Source organism: Centroberyx gerrardi, chromosome 14, assembly GCF_048128805.1.
Source record: "Centroberyx gerrardi isolate f3 chromosome 14, fCenGer3.hap1.cur.20231027, whole genome shotgun sequence".
Lineage (NCBI taxonomy): Eukaryota > Metazoa > Chordata > Actinopteri > Beryciformes > Berycidae > Centroberyx > Centroberyx gerrardi.
The window spans coordinates 12,514,796-12,530,746 of NC_136010.1; the positions used below are offsets into that span (position 1 = coordinate 12,514,796).

The 15,951-nt window shown below is 39.0% G+C and overlaps 1 protein-coding gene and 1 long non-coding RNA gene across 2 annotated transcripts; both read right to left on the minus strand.

Annotated features, from left to right (window-relative positions):
* Positions 1-45: 45 nt before the first annotated feature.
* Positions 46-13,797, minus strand: LOC139923741 (hemicentin-1). The gene is made up of 20 exons (XM_078288292.1): positions 13,673-13,797; positions 13,318-13,359; positions 9,416-9,706; positions 8,733-9,011; positions 7,854-8,144; positions 7,140-7,418; positions 6,259-6,549; positions 5,655-5,933; positions 4,774-5,064; positions 4,166-4,444; positions 3,617-3,907; positions 3,224-3,490; positions 2,803-3,093; positions 2,011-2,125; positions 1,739-1,896; positions 1,449-1,550; positions 1,144-1,212; positions 842-901; positions 607-675; positions 46-467 (listed from the first exon to the last, which is right to left on the minus strand). Exons 1-20 carry the CDS (start codon positions 13,740-13,742, stop codon positions 403-405), a joined length of 3,879 nt encoding a protein of 1,292 aa, XP_078144418.1. The 5' UTR covers positions 13,743-13,797; the 3' UTR covers positions 46-402.
* A 560-nt stretch (positions 13,798-14,357) lies between these two features.
* Positions 14,358-15,629, minus strand: LOC144542331 (uncharacterized). The gene is made up of 2 exons (XR_013507188.1): positions 15,588-15,629; positions 14,358-15,554 (listed from the first exon to the last, which is right to left on the minus strand). It is a non-coding gene; the product is annotated as an uncharacterized LOC144542331 (long non-coding RNA).
* Positions 15,630-15,951: the final 322 nt, after the last annotated feature.

Sequence of the window (15,951 nt, forward strand, 5' to 3'; positions counted from 1 at the left end):
TGCTGAACCATTTATGAAATTAAAAAGGCATTCTCCAAACATTGGAGAAGGCTAAATTATATCTACTGACATCTGGTGTTTGTTCAAAGAATTGAAAAATTAGCTATAAGGCAGAACTGATGGTCTACATGTCTGATAAACTGCTGATAACACTTGAGATGTATGCTTATTTCATGAATAATGGTCCGTTACATATTAAACAGTGGCTTACAGTAAAACTTCTTTATAATATAGCACTAAATTCAACAATACAAATAATAATAATAATGTGAATAAAAAAAGACATTTACAGATCTCAGCAATATGTAATGTGCAACCATGGGTACTGTTCAATGCAGAAGAAATGTGTACACAGTTTTTAATAATTATCTGCTAAAATGATGGATATACATGGTCAGTGAGTCATTCTTTGAAGGACAACAGCCCACCATTGCTGTCTGCTGTATCAAGGCTCTCAGGTGTCACAGCTAGAGAGAAAGAGAGAGGGAGATGTGGAGAGATGGATCAATATTACATTATGCGTGTGAAGGAACTGGCAACGTGCCCGTCATCATAGAGAGAATGCTTCGAGAGAATGTAAGTGCATTTGTAATATGGCTGTAATACCTTGGTCCTCCTGGGAGGTTATGGGTAGGGGTGTTGACTCACTGCAAATTGTGCCATTGTCATCCCCACCTGCAAGTGAGATTGCAAAAAAAAAAAAAACCCACACGTACACACAGATTCACAACCAGGCAAAGATAAATGGTCAGGTAAAAGATGAACTGAGGGACTTAAGGTCATTTTTATCATATTAATCATTTTTTCCATCAACTGCATTACTGTTGTCTAGGTTATTTACCTTTACTTGAAGCAGTCGGTGCTGCCTCAGTGACATACTCAGCCAGTGGACAGGGTGCACCTGTAGGAGCGAGGAAGGTACTTACAATAAATACAAAGCCATATATGAGGGGGAAAAAAATGTATATAAAAGGTGTTAAGTGCAGGCCTGATTCACTTGGAAATATCAGTGATAGTTTCACATGCAGGAGTTTCAGAAATAGCTCTAAAATGAGTCCCTGATGGTGCTGCCTATATCTGTAAAATATGCAGAAGCAGTCACAGAAACCACATGCCCCAGTTAGACTTCAGATGTCAACATACCATCACGTGCCTTCAGCTCAGCCATGGTGAGAAACAGGTTGGCCTCTTCTGGCTTATTTCCATTCTCAGCTAGAAATATAGTATAAATAAGAGTATGTCACCTCATTGTGGCTACAGAGGCCATGACCTATGTGTGTCATTTGAGGTGAAAGATATTCTCATAAAAGATTGTGTAGTCTACATGCAGTACATAGGTTGATGTTAAATGAAGCTATCAGGATGCCACTATGCTATTGTCACATTTAAAAATGCTTATTTTTATAGAGCGCATGCACTGAAAAACTCCCAAAAAGGTAAAGCAAAACCTGGTTTGCGGGTCAGTCTGAGGGCGATGCATCCAAGAAAGACGGCGATGATGCCAAAGAAGAGACAGCCAGAGATGGCGAGAAGCACCCTTCTCTTCAGAACTACAGAAAGAGGTGAGAGAGACAGAGAGAATGACAGTGAGAGAGAAGAGATAACATTTGTACTTCATCTCATCAGGGAGATATAATTATAGTCTAAGCAATATAATTCATGTATTTCCAGAGCAATCCTCACACAGACTCCCCACCCTTCCTACCCTCTCTTCCTAGCTGACCCCAGTAATACTCACGGAGGTTCTTGGTCTTGAAGGGCTCGCTCTTTGTAGAAAAAGATGGCCTCCCGCTGCGGGTACCCTGGCAGATGTATTGGCTCTGGTTCGGGTTATCCTGGGGTGTGACTGTGTGTTTTTCAGAGTGAGCCTGGTCGATTTTTTGTTCCTCTCTGATCCTGTACAATTTTGCATGTTTGAATGTTCAAAGAGGTGAGATTACACACAATACACATGAGATACGCATTTATTCCACTTCATTCCAGAGCGTGAACTGGAGCTTTGGATCATACCATGTGTAGTTCCAGAGGTCTTGGCTTCCCTGCACCTCACATCTGAGCACTAGGCTGTCGGTGGAGAAGACTTCTGACCAGCCAGTTAACAGGGTCATGACCGCCCATGGACGCACTGCAGAACCACAGTCGGAAATTAGATGGACTCATTCAACACCTGCATACTTACAGACAAATGTAAGTCAACAGAAGCTTACCTTGAATGTGAAGGTTTAGAGGCTGGCTTAAGTCCGTCTGGAATGCTTTGTTCTGGCCTCTTTTCGCTTGGCATTGATATGATCCGCTATTTGGTTTGACGGCAGAGTTGATGTCATGATAATTTCCAGACATGGGGAGTTGTTTGCTATCGTGGAACCACAGATACTCCCATCCAGAGGAGACATTAACTTCACATCTGAAGGACAGTGATTCCTTAATGTACATCTCCTTGTGCTCTGGATTCTGCATCAGTACAGCCTGGGGCATCTTATCTGAGGGTAGGTAATCATGCCATTGTCATCAATATATTATAGTAATACTTTGATGTAGATTACACTGCATTTTCCAGTGCAAGGAGCAACTGGCCTTTCTGTCTTAAAGGGATACTTTGACATTTTGAGGTTATATTTCTTCACCAGCATCAAAAAAAATGTCCAATATGTACAGTTTTCCTAAAATTACTAACATTCCTTATTATAGAATCTCTCTCCCCTCTTCCAGTGTCTGGTGAAGAAAAATAACAATATACAATTCAAAATGTCAAAGTATTCCTCTGAAGTGCTGCGTCACTCAATTAAAAAATAAAAATCTCACCATAGACTTGGAGTGTAAGTTCAGAACTGGTCTTGGTGCTGACAGACCTGCTCTTGTGTCGTCCCCTACATTTGTATTGTCCTTGGTGTGAGTCTGAAGCAGAGCGGATGGATAGAGTAGCTCCATCCGAGGTCAGATAAATTGAATGATCAACTTGGAGCTGCTCACTGCCTCTGTACCAGTGATAAAACCAGTCAGAGTTGCTCTGAACGCCACAACTCAACTCTACACTCTCAGTGGGGAACACATCCAGCCACGGGGTCATTAGCTTCAAGAGTGGTACAGGAATTTCTAAAGAGAAACAGATACATTAGCCCTTTTCATATCCTTAGAAATATCATGTTATATATTTCCACATTATTGCTCCTATGTAATACACATCAAAACATGACAACAAAAAGTTTTTTCTTCTTTGGCTCACCAGATATGCGTAGAATCCGTTCCTCACTGTACTCTGTATTGAATACTGTGCCTCTCCTCGCCATGCACCGGTAAGTCCCATTGTTCAATGAAGTAGCAGTAGGGATGTTAAAACTATTTCCACTGGTAGGGAGTAGCACTTTATTTTTGTACCATAGATACTCCCAGCCAGATGCGACACTGACTGTACAGCCAAAGGACACGGACTCTTCAGTATACACCTTTTCATCACTTGGATCTTGAGTCATCAAGGGCTTAGGCTTGTTCGCTAAATACCCAAAACAAAAGAAATGTGTGTGTTTATTTTTTGTGATATCATCAATTGTTGTGCTATTTGTACAACGAACAGTAACCAGAAGAGGACAAGTTATTCTGAGTCTTACAGAATACTCACGATAAACAGTGAGAAGGAGTGCGTTGCTGAGTTCGGTTTTTACAGGCCTGTTTTTGTGTTGTCCGCTACAGGTGTACCCTCCCGCGTATTCTTTCTTAGCAAAGAACACCATGAGAGATGATCCCTCCGCACCAAGGGACACATTCTGGTCAACACTGAGTTTCTGTTCATTTCTGTACCATGTATAAGTCCACTCAGAGCTGCCTTGAATCCCACAGCTCATCTCCACTCTCTCAGAGAGAAACACATCAGGCCATGGTGTCTGTAGCTCCAGAGATGGAAAAGGAATATCTACATAAAAAACAGCAATATATATTATTTTGTGAACATTATATTTCGTTAAAAAAAGAAAATTCTGGGTGCTGTAAAGACATCTCCCTTAATACTATCCAATGCATTGTTATTGGTAGTTATAATAACTGATCAATAATTGAACATGAGATTGATAAATCTCATCAGCAAGATCAGCATTTTACATATATACACAAAAAAGCAATATATTTTCCTAAAACATAACACAAATAATTTTAAATACTTGTTTCTACCTACCAATAATATCTAGAGTCAGTTCTTCACTGTCCTCTGTGAGGAACGCTGCTGTTCCTCTGGTGGCCTTGCATGTGTATTTCCCACCATCAGAGAGAGCAGGAGAGCTGATGATATAACTGTCTTTACTGTTGTCAGAAGTGGAGAGTTGTTTTCCGTCTTTGTACCACAGATACTCCCAGCCAGACGACACACCAACCCTACAGCTGATGGACACTGCTTCTCCAACATATATCTGCTTAAAGCCAGGATCCTTGCTCAGTGTTGGTTTGGGTTTGTTGTCTAAATGGAAAGGACAGTTCACCCCAGGTCATTACTACTGTAGTTCATTACTTGAAGAGCCTTTATGTAACCACAATTACATCTACACTATATGATAATGTATTAATCCAAATTTTGTCTGATATGTCAGTGACATCATAATGTATCATTACAATATCAAAAGTCTTAGACAGCAAACAGTAAAACATTCTTTGTATTCTAGGAACAGAAACGATACTGTGCATCTGCCTACTATGTCTCTTCACTTCACGTTAAACAACACTCAGAACAACAGTGTCTGCTAGCTGAGACAAATTTATTAAATGTTTTACAGAAGCATTAGAACTCACCATAAACTTTGATATCAGTTGTGTTGCTGAGTGCAGAGCTGATTTTCCTGGTTTTGTGATGACCTTTACAGGTGTAGAGTCCTTGATGTGTTGGACTGACTGAAGTGATGGTGAGCGATGATCCCCCTGCACCCCGGGACAGGGTTGGGTCATTACGGAGCTCCTGTGCATCTCTGTACCAGGTAAAAGTCCAGTCAGAGCTGCCAGTAACTTCACAGCTCAGCTCCACTTTCTCAGTTTGGAACACATCCCACCAGCGTGTCTTCAGCTTCAGAGATGGTTTGGGCGGGTCTGGAAGTATGCAACAAATGGAAAACTCACAATGGTTTTAATATTAAAGATATAAGGTGTTAGAGAACCTAACTGATTCCCATGGGCAAATGGCCTAATTAAGCACTGGCATACAAGTGGCAGTGACCAGTTTCTTTATAGTTGCAAAAGAAAAAACATGACTTGTTCCTAAAATAAAATCCCAATGTCAGTTTTAGTTTTGTGGAAAGGAGCTGAATATGTGGCCTAAAGGAAAGGCAGTCATCAATTAAAATTCCTAAACACTCAAAAGACAGGACTTAGTCACTTTGTCTTCTAGTAACAACAGGTATAAGATATTTTGGCCTAGTTTTTGAGTTGATATATACAATATAGGTTTTGTCTTGTGAGCATTAAGAATAAGTTTAAAATGAAATAGAGTAGCTTGTACAGTTTTAAAATCAGCTTGGAGGTTTTTAAAGGCTTCAGTGAGGATAGCAGGACGACAGTAAATGACCATGTCATCTGCATATAGATGAGGATCAGCATTTTACACATTTACAAAAAAGATTTAGTCATATTTTCCTAAAACATAACACTTAAAATAATTTAAAATAATTGTTTCTACCTACCAATAATATCTAGAGTCAGTTCTTCACTGTCCTCTGTGAGGAACGCTGCTGTTCCTCTGGTGGCCTTGCATGTGTATTTCCCGCCATCAGAGAGAGCAGGAGAGCTGATGATATAACTGTCTTTACTGTTGTCAGAAGTGGAGAGTTGTTTTCCGTCTTTGTACCACAGATACTCCCAGCCAGACGACACACCAACCCTACAGCTGATGGACACTGCTTCTCCAACATATATCTGCTTAAAGCCAGGATCCTTGCTCAGTGTTGGTTTGGGTTTGTTGTCTAAATGGAAAGGACAGTTCACCCCAGGTCATTAGTTCATTACTTGAAGAGCCTTTATATGTAAAACCACAATTACATCTACACTATATGATAATGTATTAATCCAAATTTTGTCTGATATGTCAGTGACATCATAATGTATCATTACAATATCAAAAGTCTTAGACAGCAAACAGTAAAACATTCTTTGTATTCTAGGAACAGAAACGATACTGTGCATCTGCCTACTATGTCTCTTCACTTCACGTTAAACAACACTCAGAACAACAGTGTCTGCTAGCTGAGACAAATGTATTAAATGTTTTACAGAAGCATTAGAACTCACCATAAACTTTGATATCAGTTGTGTTGCTGAGTGCAGAGCTGATTTTCCTGGTTTTGTGATGACCTTTACAGGTGTAGAGTCCTCGATGTGTTGGACTGACTGAAGTGATGGTGAGTGATGATCCCCCTGCACCCAGGTACAGGGTTGATTCATTACGGAGCTCCTGTGCATCTCTGTACCAGGTAAAAGTCCAGTCAGAGCTGCCAGTAACTTCACAGCTCAGCTCCACTTTCTCAGTTTGGAACACATCCAACCAGCGTGTCTTCAGCTTCAGAGATGGTTTGGGTGGGTCTGGAAGTATGCAACAAATGGAAAACTCACAATGGTTTTGATATTAAAGATGTAAGGTGTTAGAGAACCTAACTGATTCCCATGGGCAAATGGCCTAATTAAGCACTGGCATACAAGTGGCAGTGACCAGTTTCTTTATAGTTGCAAAAGAAAAAACCTGACTTGTTCCTAAAATAAAATCCCAATGTCAGTTTTAGTTTTGTGGAAAGGAGCTGAATATGTGGCCTAAAGGAAAGGCAGTCATCAATTAAAATTCCTAAACACTCAAAAGGCAGGACTTAGTCACTTTGTCTTCTAGTAACAACAGGTATAAGATATTTTGGCCTAGTTTTTGAGTTGATATATACAATATAGGTTTTGTCTTGTGAGCATTAAGAATAAGTTTAAAATGAAATAGAGTAGCTTGTACAGTTTTAAAATCAGCTTGGAGGTTTTTAAAGGCTTCAGTGAGGATAGCAGGACGACAGTAAATGACCATGTCATCTGCATATAGATGAGGATCAGCATTTTACACATTTACAAAAAAGATTTAGTCATATTTTCCTAAAACATAACACTTAAAATAATTTAAAATAATTGTTTCTACCTACCAATAATATCTAGAGTCAGTTCTTCACTGTCCTCTGTGAGGAACGCTGCTGTTCCTCTGGTGGCCTTGCATGTGTATTTCCCACCATCAGAGAGAGCAGGAGAGCTGATGATATAACTGTCTTTACTGTTGTCAGAAGTGGAGAGTTGTTTTCCGTCTTTGTACCACAGATACTCCCAGCCAGACGACACACCAACCCTACAGCTGATGGACACTGCTTCTCCAACATATATCTGCTTAAAGCCAGGATCCTTGCTCAGTGTTGGTTTGGGTTTGTTGTCTAAATGGAAAGGACAGTTCACCCCAGGTCATTAGTTCATTACTTGAAGAGCATTTATATGTAAAACCACAATTACATCTACATTATATGATAATGTATTAATCCACATTTTGTCTGATATGTCAATGACATATAATGTATCATTACAATATCAAAAGTCTTAGACAGCAAACAGTAAAACATTCTTTGTATTCTAGGAACAGAAACGATACTGTGCATCTGCCTACTATGTCTCTTCACTTCATGTTAGCATTTGGTGTTAAACAACACTCAAACCAAGTGTCTGCTACAAAGATATGCAAGTGTAATGTCTTTCATCAGATTAGATTAAAGAACATTGCAAATTAAAATTAAAAAAAATGAACAGGTAATCATCTATTTTTAAGATAGCTGAGACAAATTTATTAAATGTTTTACAGAAGCATTAGAACTCACCATAAACTCTGATATCAGTTGTGATACTGAGTGCAGAGCTGATTTTCCTGGTTTTGTGATGACCTTTACAGGTGTAGAGTCCTCGATGTGTTGGACTGACTGAAGTGATGGTGAGCGATGATCCCCCTGCACCCCGGGACAGGGTTGGGTCATTACGGAGCTCCTGTGCATCTCTGTACCAGGTAAAAGTCCAGTCAGAGCTGCCAGTAACTTCACAGCTCAGCTCCACTTTCTCAGTTTGGAACACATCCAACCAGCGTGTCTTCAGCTTCAGAGATGGTTTGGGTGGGTCTGGAAGTATGCAACAAATGGAAAACTCACAATGGTTTTGACATTAAAGATGTAAGGTGTTAGAGAACCTAACTGATTCCCTTGGGCAAATGGTCTAATTAAGCACTGGCATACAAGTGGCAGTGACCAGTTTCTTTATAGTTGCAAAAGAAAAAACATGACTTGTTCCTAAAATAAAATCCCAATGTCAGTTTTAGTTTTGTGGAAAGGAGCTGAATATGTGGCCTAAAGGAAAGGCAGTCATCAATTAAAATTCCTAAATACTCAAAAGACAGGACTTAGTCACTTTGTCTTGTAGTAACAACAGGTATAAGATATTTTGGCCTAGTTTTTGAGTTGGTATACAATATAGGTTTTGTCTTCTGAGCATTAAGAATAAGTTTAAAATGAAATAGAGTAGCTTGTACAGTTTTAAAATCAGCTTGGAGGTTTTTAAAGGCTTCAGTGAGGATAGCAGGACGACAGTAAATGACCATGTCATCTGCATATAGATGAGGATCAGCATTTTACACATTTACAAAAAAGATTTAGCCATATTTTCCTAAAACATAACACTTAAAATAATTTAAAATAATTGTTTCTACCTACCAATAATATCTAGAGTCAGTTCTTCACTGTCCTCTGTGAGGAACGCTGCTGTTCCTCTGGTGGCCTTGCATGTGTATTTCCCACCATCAGAGAGAGCAGGAGAGCTGATGATATAACTGTCTTTACTGTTGTCAGAAGTGGAGAGTTGTTTTCCGTCTTTGTACCACAGATACTCCCAGCCAGACGACACACCAACCCTACAGCTGATGGACACTGCTTCTCCAACATATATCTGCTTAAAGCCAGGATCCTTGCTCAGTGTTGGTTTGGGTTTGTTGTCTAAATGGAAAGGACAGTTCACCCCAGGTCATTAGTTCATTACTTGAAGAGCCTTTATATGTAAAACCACAATTACATCTATGCTACATGATAATGTATTAATCCAAATTTTGTCTGATATGTCAGTGACATCATAATGTATCATTACAATATCAAAAGTCTTAGACAGCAAACAGTAAAACATTCTTTGTATTCTAGGAACAGAAAAGATACTGTGCATCTGCCTACTATGTCTCTTCACTTCACGTTAAACAACACTCAGAACAACAGTGTCTGCTACAAAGATATGCAAGTGTATTGTCTTTTGTCAGATTAAAGAACATGGCAAATAAAAATAAACAATAAACAAGTAATGGTGTATTTTTAAACTAGCTGAGACAAATCAAATGTTTTACAGAACTCACCATAAACTCTGATATCAGTTGTGTTGCTGAGTGCAGAGCTGATGTTCCCGGTTTTCTGATGACCTTTACAGGTGTAGAGTCCTCGATGTGTTGGACTGACTGAAGTGATGGTGAGCGATGATCCCCCTGCACCCAGGTACAGGGTTGATTCATTACGGAGCTCCTGTGCATCTCTGTACCAGGTAAAAGTCCAGTCAGAGCTGCCAGTAACTTCACAGCTCAGCTCCACTTTCTCAGTTTGGAACACATCCAACCAGCGTGTCTTCAGCTTCAGAGATGGTTTGGGTGGGTCTGGAAGTATGCAACAAATGGAAAACTCACAATGGTTTTGACATTAAAGATGTAAGATGTTAGTGAATCTAATGGAGCCTTTGCATCAGCATAGAATAGGAAATAGCAGTACAAAAATATTTAAGATTAAAGACATCTTGATCATGCTAGCACCAAATTCCTATTGGCTAGAAAGACTTCTCGCAATATTGACTATCAATAGATTTACAGATATGTGTAAATCTAAGTTGTGTGAATTTACAGATTTACAAGTCCATAGTAGCTAGCCCTCTCCCCTTGATAAATCTGGCCAGCAGGTGGATCCAGAGACAGAGTCAGAGTCACACTCAACATTGGGAGCAGAGTGGAGGCTGGGGAAAGCAGGGGCATGGAGGGCAGCATTTACATTACGACAGCCAACACTTGTGCTTTAACAATATCACAAGTGGATATTTAAACAGTGATAGCAGTAACAGTCTACTTCTATGTCCATGTATGAAACCTTGATAGAGAAACCACTGTGGATGGAACCTGTGTTGAATTTAAAGCTAATTAAATTGAAAATCAATTCAATAGACTTTACATAGACAGGGAGAATGCTATGTATTGAAAAGAGTAAATATAATACTGCACAATACAACAATACAATAATAAAACAACACACTTTAGGACAAAAACTAGGACATTACATGGATGATACAGTTCAGAAAACAGGCAAATAGAGCCAGTTGAAAACATAATACTACCACAGTATAATGAAATATGGAACTGGATTACTTATTGCTGGGAAGCCTGTGCTTGTAGTTATATTAACAGCCATGACAATAAAATACATTCATCAGGTTCAGTTCCCAACTGTCTAATTCAGTACCTTGTGTTAGCTTCCTCAGTACAGCACGTTGCAGGTGTCTAAGCTTGAAATGAAGTCTATGAAGGACATTATCATTTTATGGACTCAACAAATCAAATGAATTCCCAAAGTTTAAAAACTGTACAGTTATTCCAAACTGTACCACACTAACACGCTTTAGTTCATTTAGTTTATGGTCAAGTCAAGTCAAGTTTATTTATATAGCACATTTCATACGACAGGCGTAGACTCAATGTGCTTCAAAATAAAAAGCAAAAAATAGACAAAGATCATACATGACAAAAACATATAAGATAGGAACATATAAGATAAGAAGGTATTACATATATAAAAACATATAAAAAAAGATAAAAACATATAAGATAAGAAGGTATTACAATAAAAAGGAATAAGATAAGAAGGTATTATTATTATTATTAAAAAGGGAATAATAGTAATAATACTGATTCTAAAATAAAAGTTTTCCCGTTAACCACACACTTTAAACCTAACTAAAAGCTTGCAAAAAGAGATATGTTTTTAGTCTGCTTTTAAAAGAAGACACTGTTGTAGCAGACCTGTAAATGCAAAAATTGTCTTCACCCGTTGTGGGTCAAAATGACTAAGCAAGGTTCAAAAGTCTTCTGTGGATTCTTTATTCAGACATGCATGGTTCAGTTCAGTGTTCCAAACAAGCAACAAAGAAGTGACAAAGACAGGAGTTCAGGATCCACTTATATAGGTTAAAGTAAACAAAACTATAAATCTTGGCCCATAGCCAAACCTACTTGGCTCAAAACCAACCCACTAGTTCAGACTTTTAACTGCATGTCCACCTATAGAATCACTCAAAACCACACATAACCATATATAGTACACGTACACGCATACATGCACTGATTACATCATTATGGTATGTAGAAACAAAAAACACTCCACTTTCCAGGACAAAGGAAAGCAAGAACAGAGTGTACTATCCATATAAAAAAGCACAATATTAATTTTATTTCTTACAGACCTTAGTTCATGTGGTAGAGAATTCCATAGAGTAGGACCATAATGACTGAAGGCACCATAAACTGATTTAGAATTTATTCTAGGTATAGTGAGGAGACCTTTATTTGATGATCTAAGGGATCTGTCCGGTGTGTATTCAGTGAGCATGTCAACGACGTAGGAAGGAGCTAAGCCATTCATAGAATCAATTCTTTGTTTTACTGGGAGCCAGTGAAGAGAAGTTAAAATAGGAGTGATGTCTTCAAACCTTTTGGTTTTAGTTAATACTCTGGCTGCAGCATTCTGAATAAGCTGGAGTTTATTTAACACCTGCTTTGTCAGTCCAGCAAAAAGTGCATTACAGTAATCTAGTCTACTGGAAATAAAAGCATGAACCAGCTTTTCAGAATCTGACTGTGACAGGAAGCATCTAACTTTAGATATATTCCTAAGATGATAAAAGGCATTCTTGGAGATGTTAGATATGTGCTTCTGGAAGTTAAGATCAGCATCCAAAGTCACACCCAAGTTTTTGGCATGCTCACAAGGTTTTACCGACAGGGGAGATAACAAAGAGTGAATCTGGTGCCTTAAAGCCGTGGGACCTACTAAAAGAATCTCTGTTTTGTCATCATTTAGCTGTAACAAATTTTTGGCCATCCAATATTTGATATCAGCAATGCATTGGATGAGGTCATTCACTGGGCTAAGGTAGTTGGTAGAAACAGATATGTATAACTGTGTGTCATCAGCATAGGAGTGATATGAAATGTTGTATTGCTGAATGATGGACCCAAGTGGGAGCATATACAAATTAAACAACAGTGGACCAAGAATCGACCCTTGAAGGACTCCATATGGAATGCCTACTTTATCTGATTCAAAGTTACCAATAGAAACAGAGAAAGATCTTCCAGTAAGATAAGAAGAAAGCCAGTTAAGAACTGTGCCTCTAAGGCCTAAACAGTGTGCAAGGCGCTGAAGAAGAATTGTATGGTCAACTGTATCGAAGGCTGCACTGAGGTCAAGAAGTACCAGAACAGAAACTTTATGGTTGTCTGAGCTAATTTTGAGATCATTAACAACTCTGACCAGGGCGGTCTCTGTACTGTGGTTAACTCTAAAACCAGATTGGTAAACATCAAACAAATTGTTATGTGACAGATACATATGTAATTGTTGATATACAACCTTTTCAAGAATTTTTCCCAGGAATGGAAGATTTGAGATTGGTCTGTAGTTCTCAAAAACAAATGGATCAAGATTACTCTTTTTCAACAATGGTGTTATAATAGCATGTTTGAGACCTGTGGGGAAGATTCCAGAGAGTAGGGAGGCATTGACAATCTCAAGGACATCATCTACCAAACAGCTGAAAACATTTTTGAACAACTTAGTAGGCATTGGGTCAAGAGCACATGTTGCAGAACTTAGCTGCTGCACCACTTCTTGTAGTTCACTATGTTGAATAAGGGTGAGGTTGGACAGAGTGTTGGCAACATGGCACGGTGGTGACAACACTTGATGGTGACAACACTTGACTTTACTTTTTTTTGGGGCTTTTTTTTAACCTCTGTATTTTGTGTCTGCTTTATTGTGTCTTAGACTATTTTCTGTCTCAAGGAAATGTGATAGGCATTAAAGAATCTGAGTCCAACTGCTTCAATCTGTAAGACCCAGGGGGAAAGTTCTCAAGTAGCTTTAAATTGCAAATTCCAAATCATTTGTCATCTGCGGCATGAAACATTGAGGTTTTGTCAAACAGTGTGTAAAAAACCTTTCTTACCATCATTATCAGGATCCTGAGCTGCACAAAGAGCAGTGAGAGCTGTTGAAAAGAGACAGATTCATTTACGGCTCTGAATTTTCTAGCTTCAGCTATATAAGACATATTTGACAGGAGTCCAAATTTCCTTTTTTATTTCTTGAATTAGCTGAAGACATGGTCTTGATAGATTGATTAAACCCTAATGCAACACAGTTTAAATGTAATATGATGAAATTTCTGTGGGAATTAATTATGGTCATTTTAACTCTAACATGAATATTTAAAAATATGTTTTGTCAGTAAATACATGTTGCTAAATCACAAAGATTGAGAAAATTGTTTTTACAAAAAGTGCAACTTCCTAGAAACTTACATATTACGCTGAAGATCTTGATAAGCCACATTTTCCATTGAGCTGTACATGTGTAGAGACTGTGACGCATTCACAGAGCACAGCTATCGTCAGCGAGTTCAGTCATATATCTGCACAGTTTCTGTCAGTAAAGGAAATAAGTACATGGGCGTGATTGAAGTTAATTTCTGAACTTACCTCAGGACAGCAGCTTTCCTGTCTCTGCCGTGCTTTCTTTGAAGCAACAGGAAATGTGTTGGCCAACCACACTCAGATGTTTGTCTTCTCGACATGAATTTGTTATTGCTGATCAGCACTAAAATGGTGTTGTATAAACCAAATATTGTGCAAACGTACGTTTAAAATTTTAAAGATTTGACAAAAAATATCTCAAATGCCTATTCTTCTATTCAATTAGTAAGTGTTTTGAGAATTGAAATTTATTCTAGTTATTTTTAGAATTGATTGATCAAACTGAAAGCAAAGAAGACCTCAAACCAAACCCTATGCAATGAAGCCAAAGTTACAAATGGCTTGCTGTAATCCCAGAATACATCATCTTATTTCACCAATGTGCATGTTCACTTTCTAACTGTGTTTGCATGACATAAACTTGGGAGCATTAGAGGAACTGCAAGCTACAGTTTCATGAATCTTTTTTTCTGTAAACCCTGCCCATCAACCACAGACAGACACCACAGTGACATTCTTGTTTTGTCGGCTAGGAGTCATCTTCCGCTCTCTGTACTTGAAAACGGAAAGCATTTTATTCACAGCTGTCAATTCCCATAAGTCAAAAACCATTTTGCAGTTATTTTTACAAAGCTAATGTTTAGATGAATATCAAGAGTTAATTAGTTTGAGAGAAGAAGGGGTGCTGTAGAGAGTTAACCATACACTGTGGTAAAGGGTGACTTTAAATGTGACTGACAACATGAGATGTCAGACAGATACTGTGACACATGGGCGTTCCCCTTTTGTCTGGCTATAGGGTGTCAGTATAGCACTGTCTGTAATATGCCTCTTACATGGGCAGACTGCACATTTCTAACAAAGCTTATAGCATTTGCTGTTTTAGACAAATTGGTGCTTTTGGAAAAGATAGATATAAAGCAAAGTATACTGTTCACATACTAGTGCATGTCAGATACTGGGTTTAACTGAATGAACCACTTGCTTCTCACAAACCCAATTTGTACACAGTTATGCAAGAATTTACTAAAATGGCCTTAATACACAAAATCATAATTTGTGGTAATTCATGTTGATGAAAACAGGCACATCCTGCCATAGAAGCATATTTTTGCCCAAATAAAATAAGCATGTTTCATGAGATACATTGAAATTAACAAACTGTGTAAGAGTGCCTCTTCAGGTCCAACATCAGGTCTGAAGAACATGGAAATATACACTCACCGAGCACTTTATTAGGAACACCTGTACACCTGCTTATTCATGCAATTATCCTATCAGCCAATCATGTGGCAGCAGTGCAATGCATAAGATCATGCAGATACAGGTCAGCAGCTTCAGTTAATGTTCACATCAAACATCAGAATGGGGAAAAAATGTGATCTCAGTGACTTTGGCCGTGGCATGGCTGTTGGTGTCAGACGGGCTGGTTTGAGTATTTCTGAAACTGCTGATCTCCTGGGATTTTCACGCACAACAGTCTCTAGAGGTTACACAGAATGGTGCGAAAAACAAAAAACATCCAGTGAGCGGCAGTTCTGCGGACGGAAACGCCTTGTTGATGAGAGAGGTCAGAGGAGAATGGCCAGACTGGTTGGAGCTGACAGAAAGGCTTCAGTAACTCAGATAACCTCTTTACAACTGTGGTGAGCAGAAAAGCATCTCAGAATGCACAACACGTCCAACCTGGAGGCGAATGGCACTTTGGTAGCTGGTTGACACTGAGCTGAAAGCTGATACCTACCCAGTATTAGTAAGGTGTTCCTAATAAAGTGCTCGGTGAGTGTATATATGGTCCTTCAGGCATCAGTTCAGCTTTGAAAAGCAGACAGAGCCCTGGGCCAAATCTATGGGTTGCACAATGGGAGGTAAAGAGGCACCGCAACTTGAACTAGCACCAACAGCAACATCAACGTTGTATGGTTTAATAATAATTTAATAATGTGATACTTTATTGATCCCCCGTAGGGAGCTTTTGCCTTGCTGCCCTCCACCGGCTGGTCAGACTGCAGGGGATTCAGTGTGTTGTTCAAGGACACGTCAGCAGGGTGGGTGCTTGCCAACATGGGGGCCTGAATGTGGGTCCTCTGGTTGGAGGGTGGTCACGC

Coding starts and splice junctions, on each gene's coding strand:
- LOC139923741 (XM_078288292.1), bottom strand. CDS start 13,742: ATGCGTCACAGTCTCTACACATGTACAGCTCAATGGAAAATGTGGCTT. Junction 6,550..7,139: donor ACTGACTCTAGATATTATTG/GTAGGTAGAAAC, acceptor GCATACTTCCAG/ACCCACCCAAACCATCTCTG. Junction 3,491..3,616: donor ACTCCTTCTCACTGTTTATC/GTGAGTATTCTG, acceptor TTGGGTATTTAG/CGAACAAGCCTAAGCCCTTG.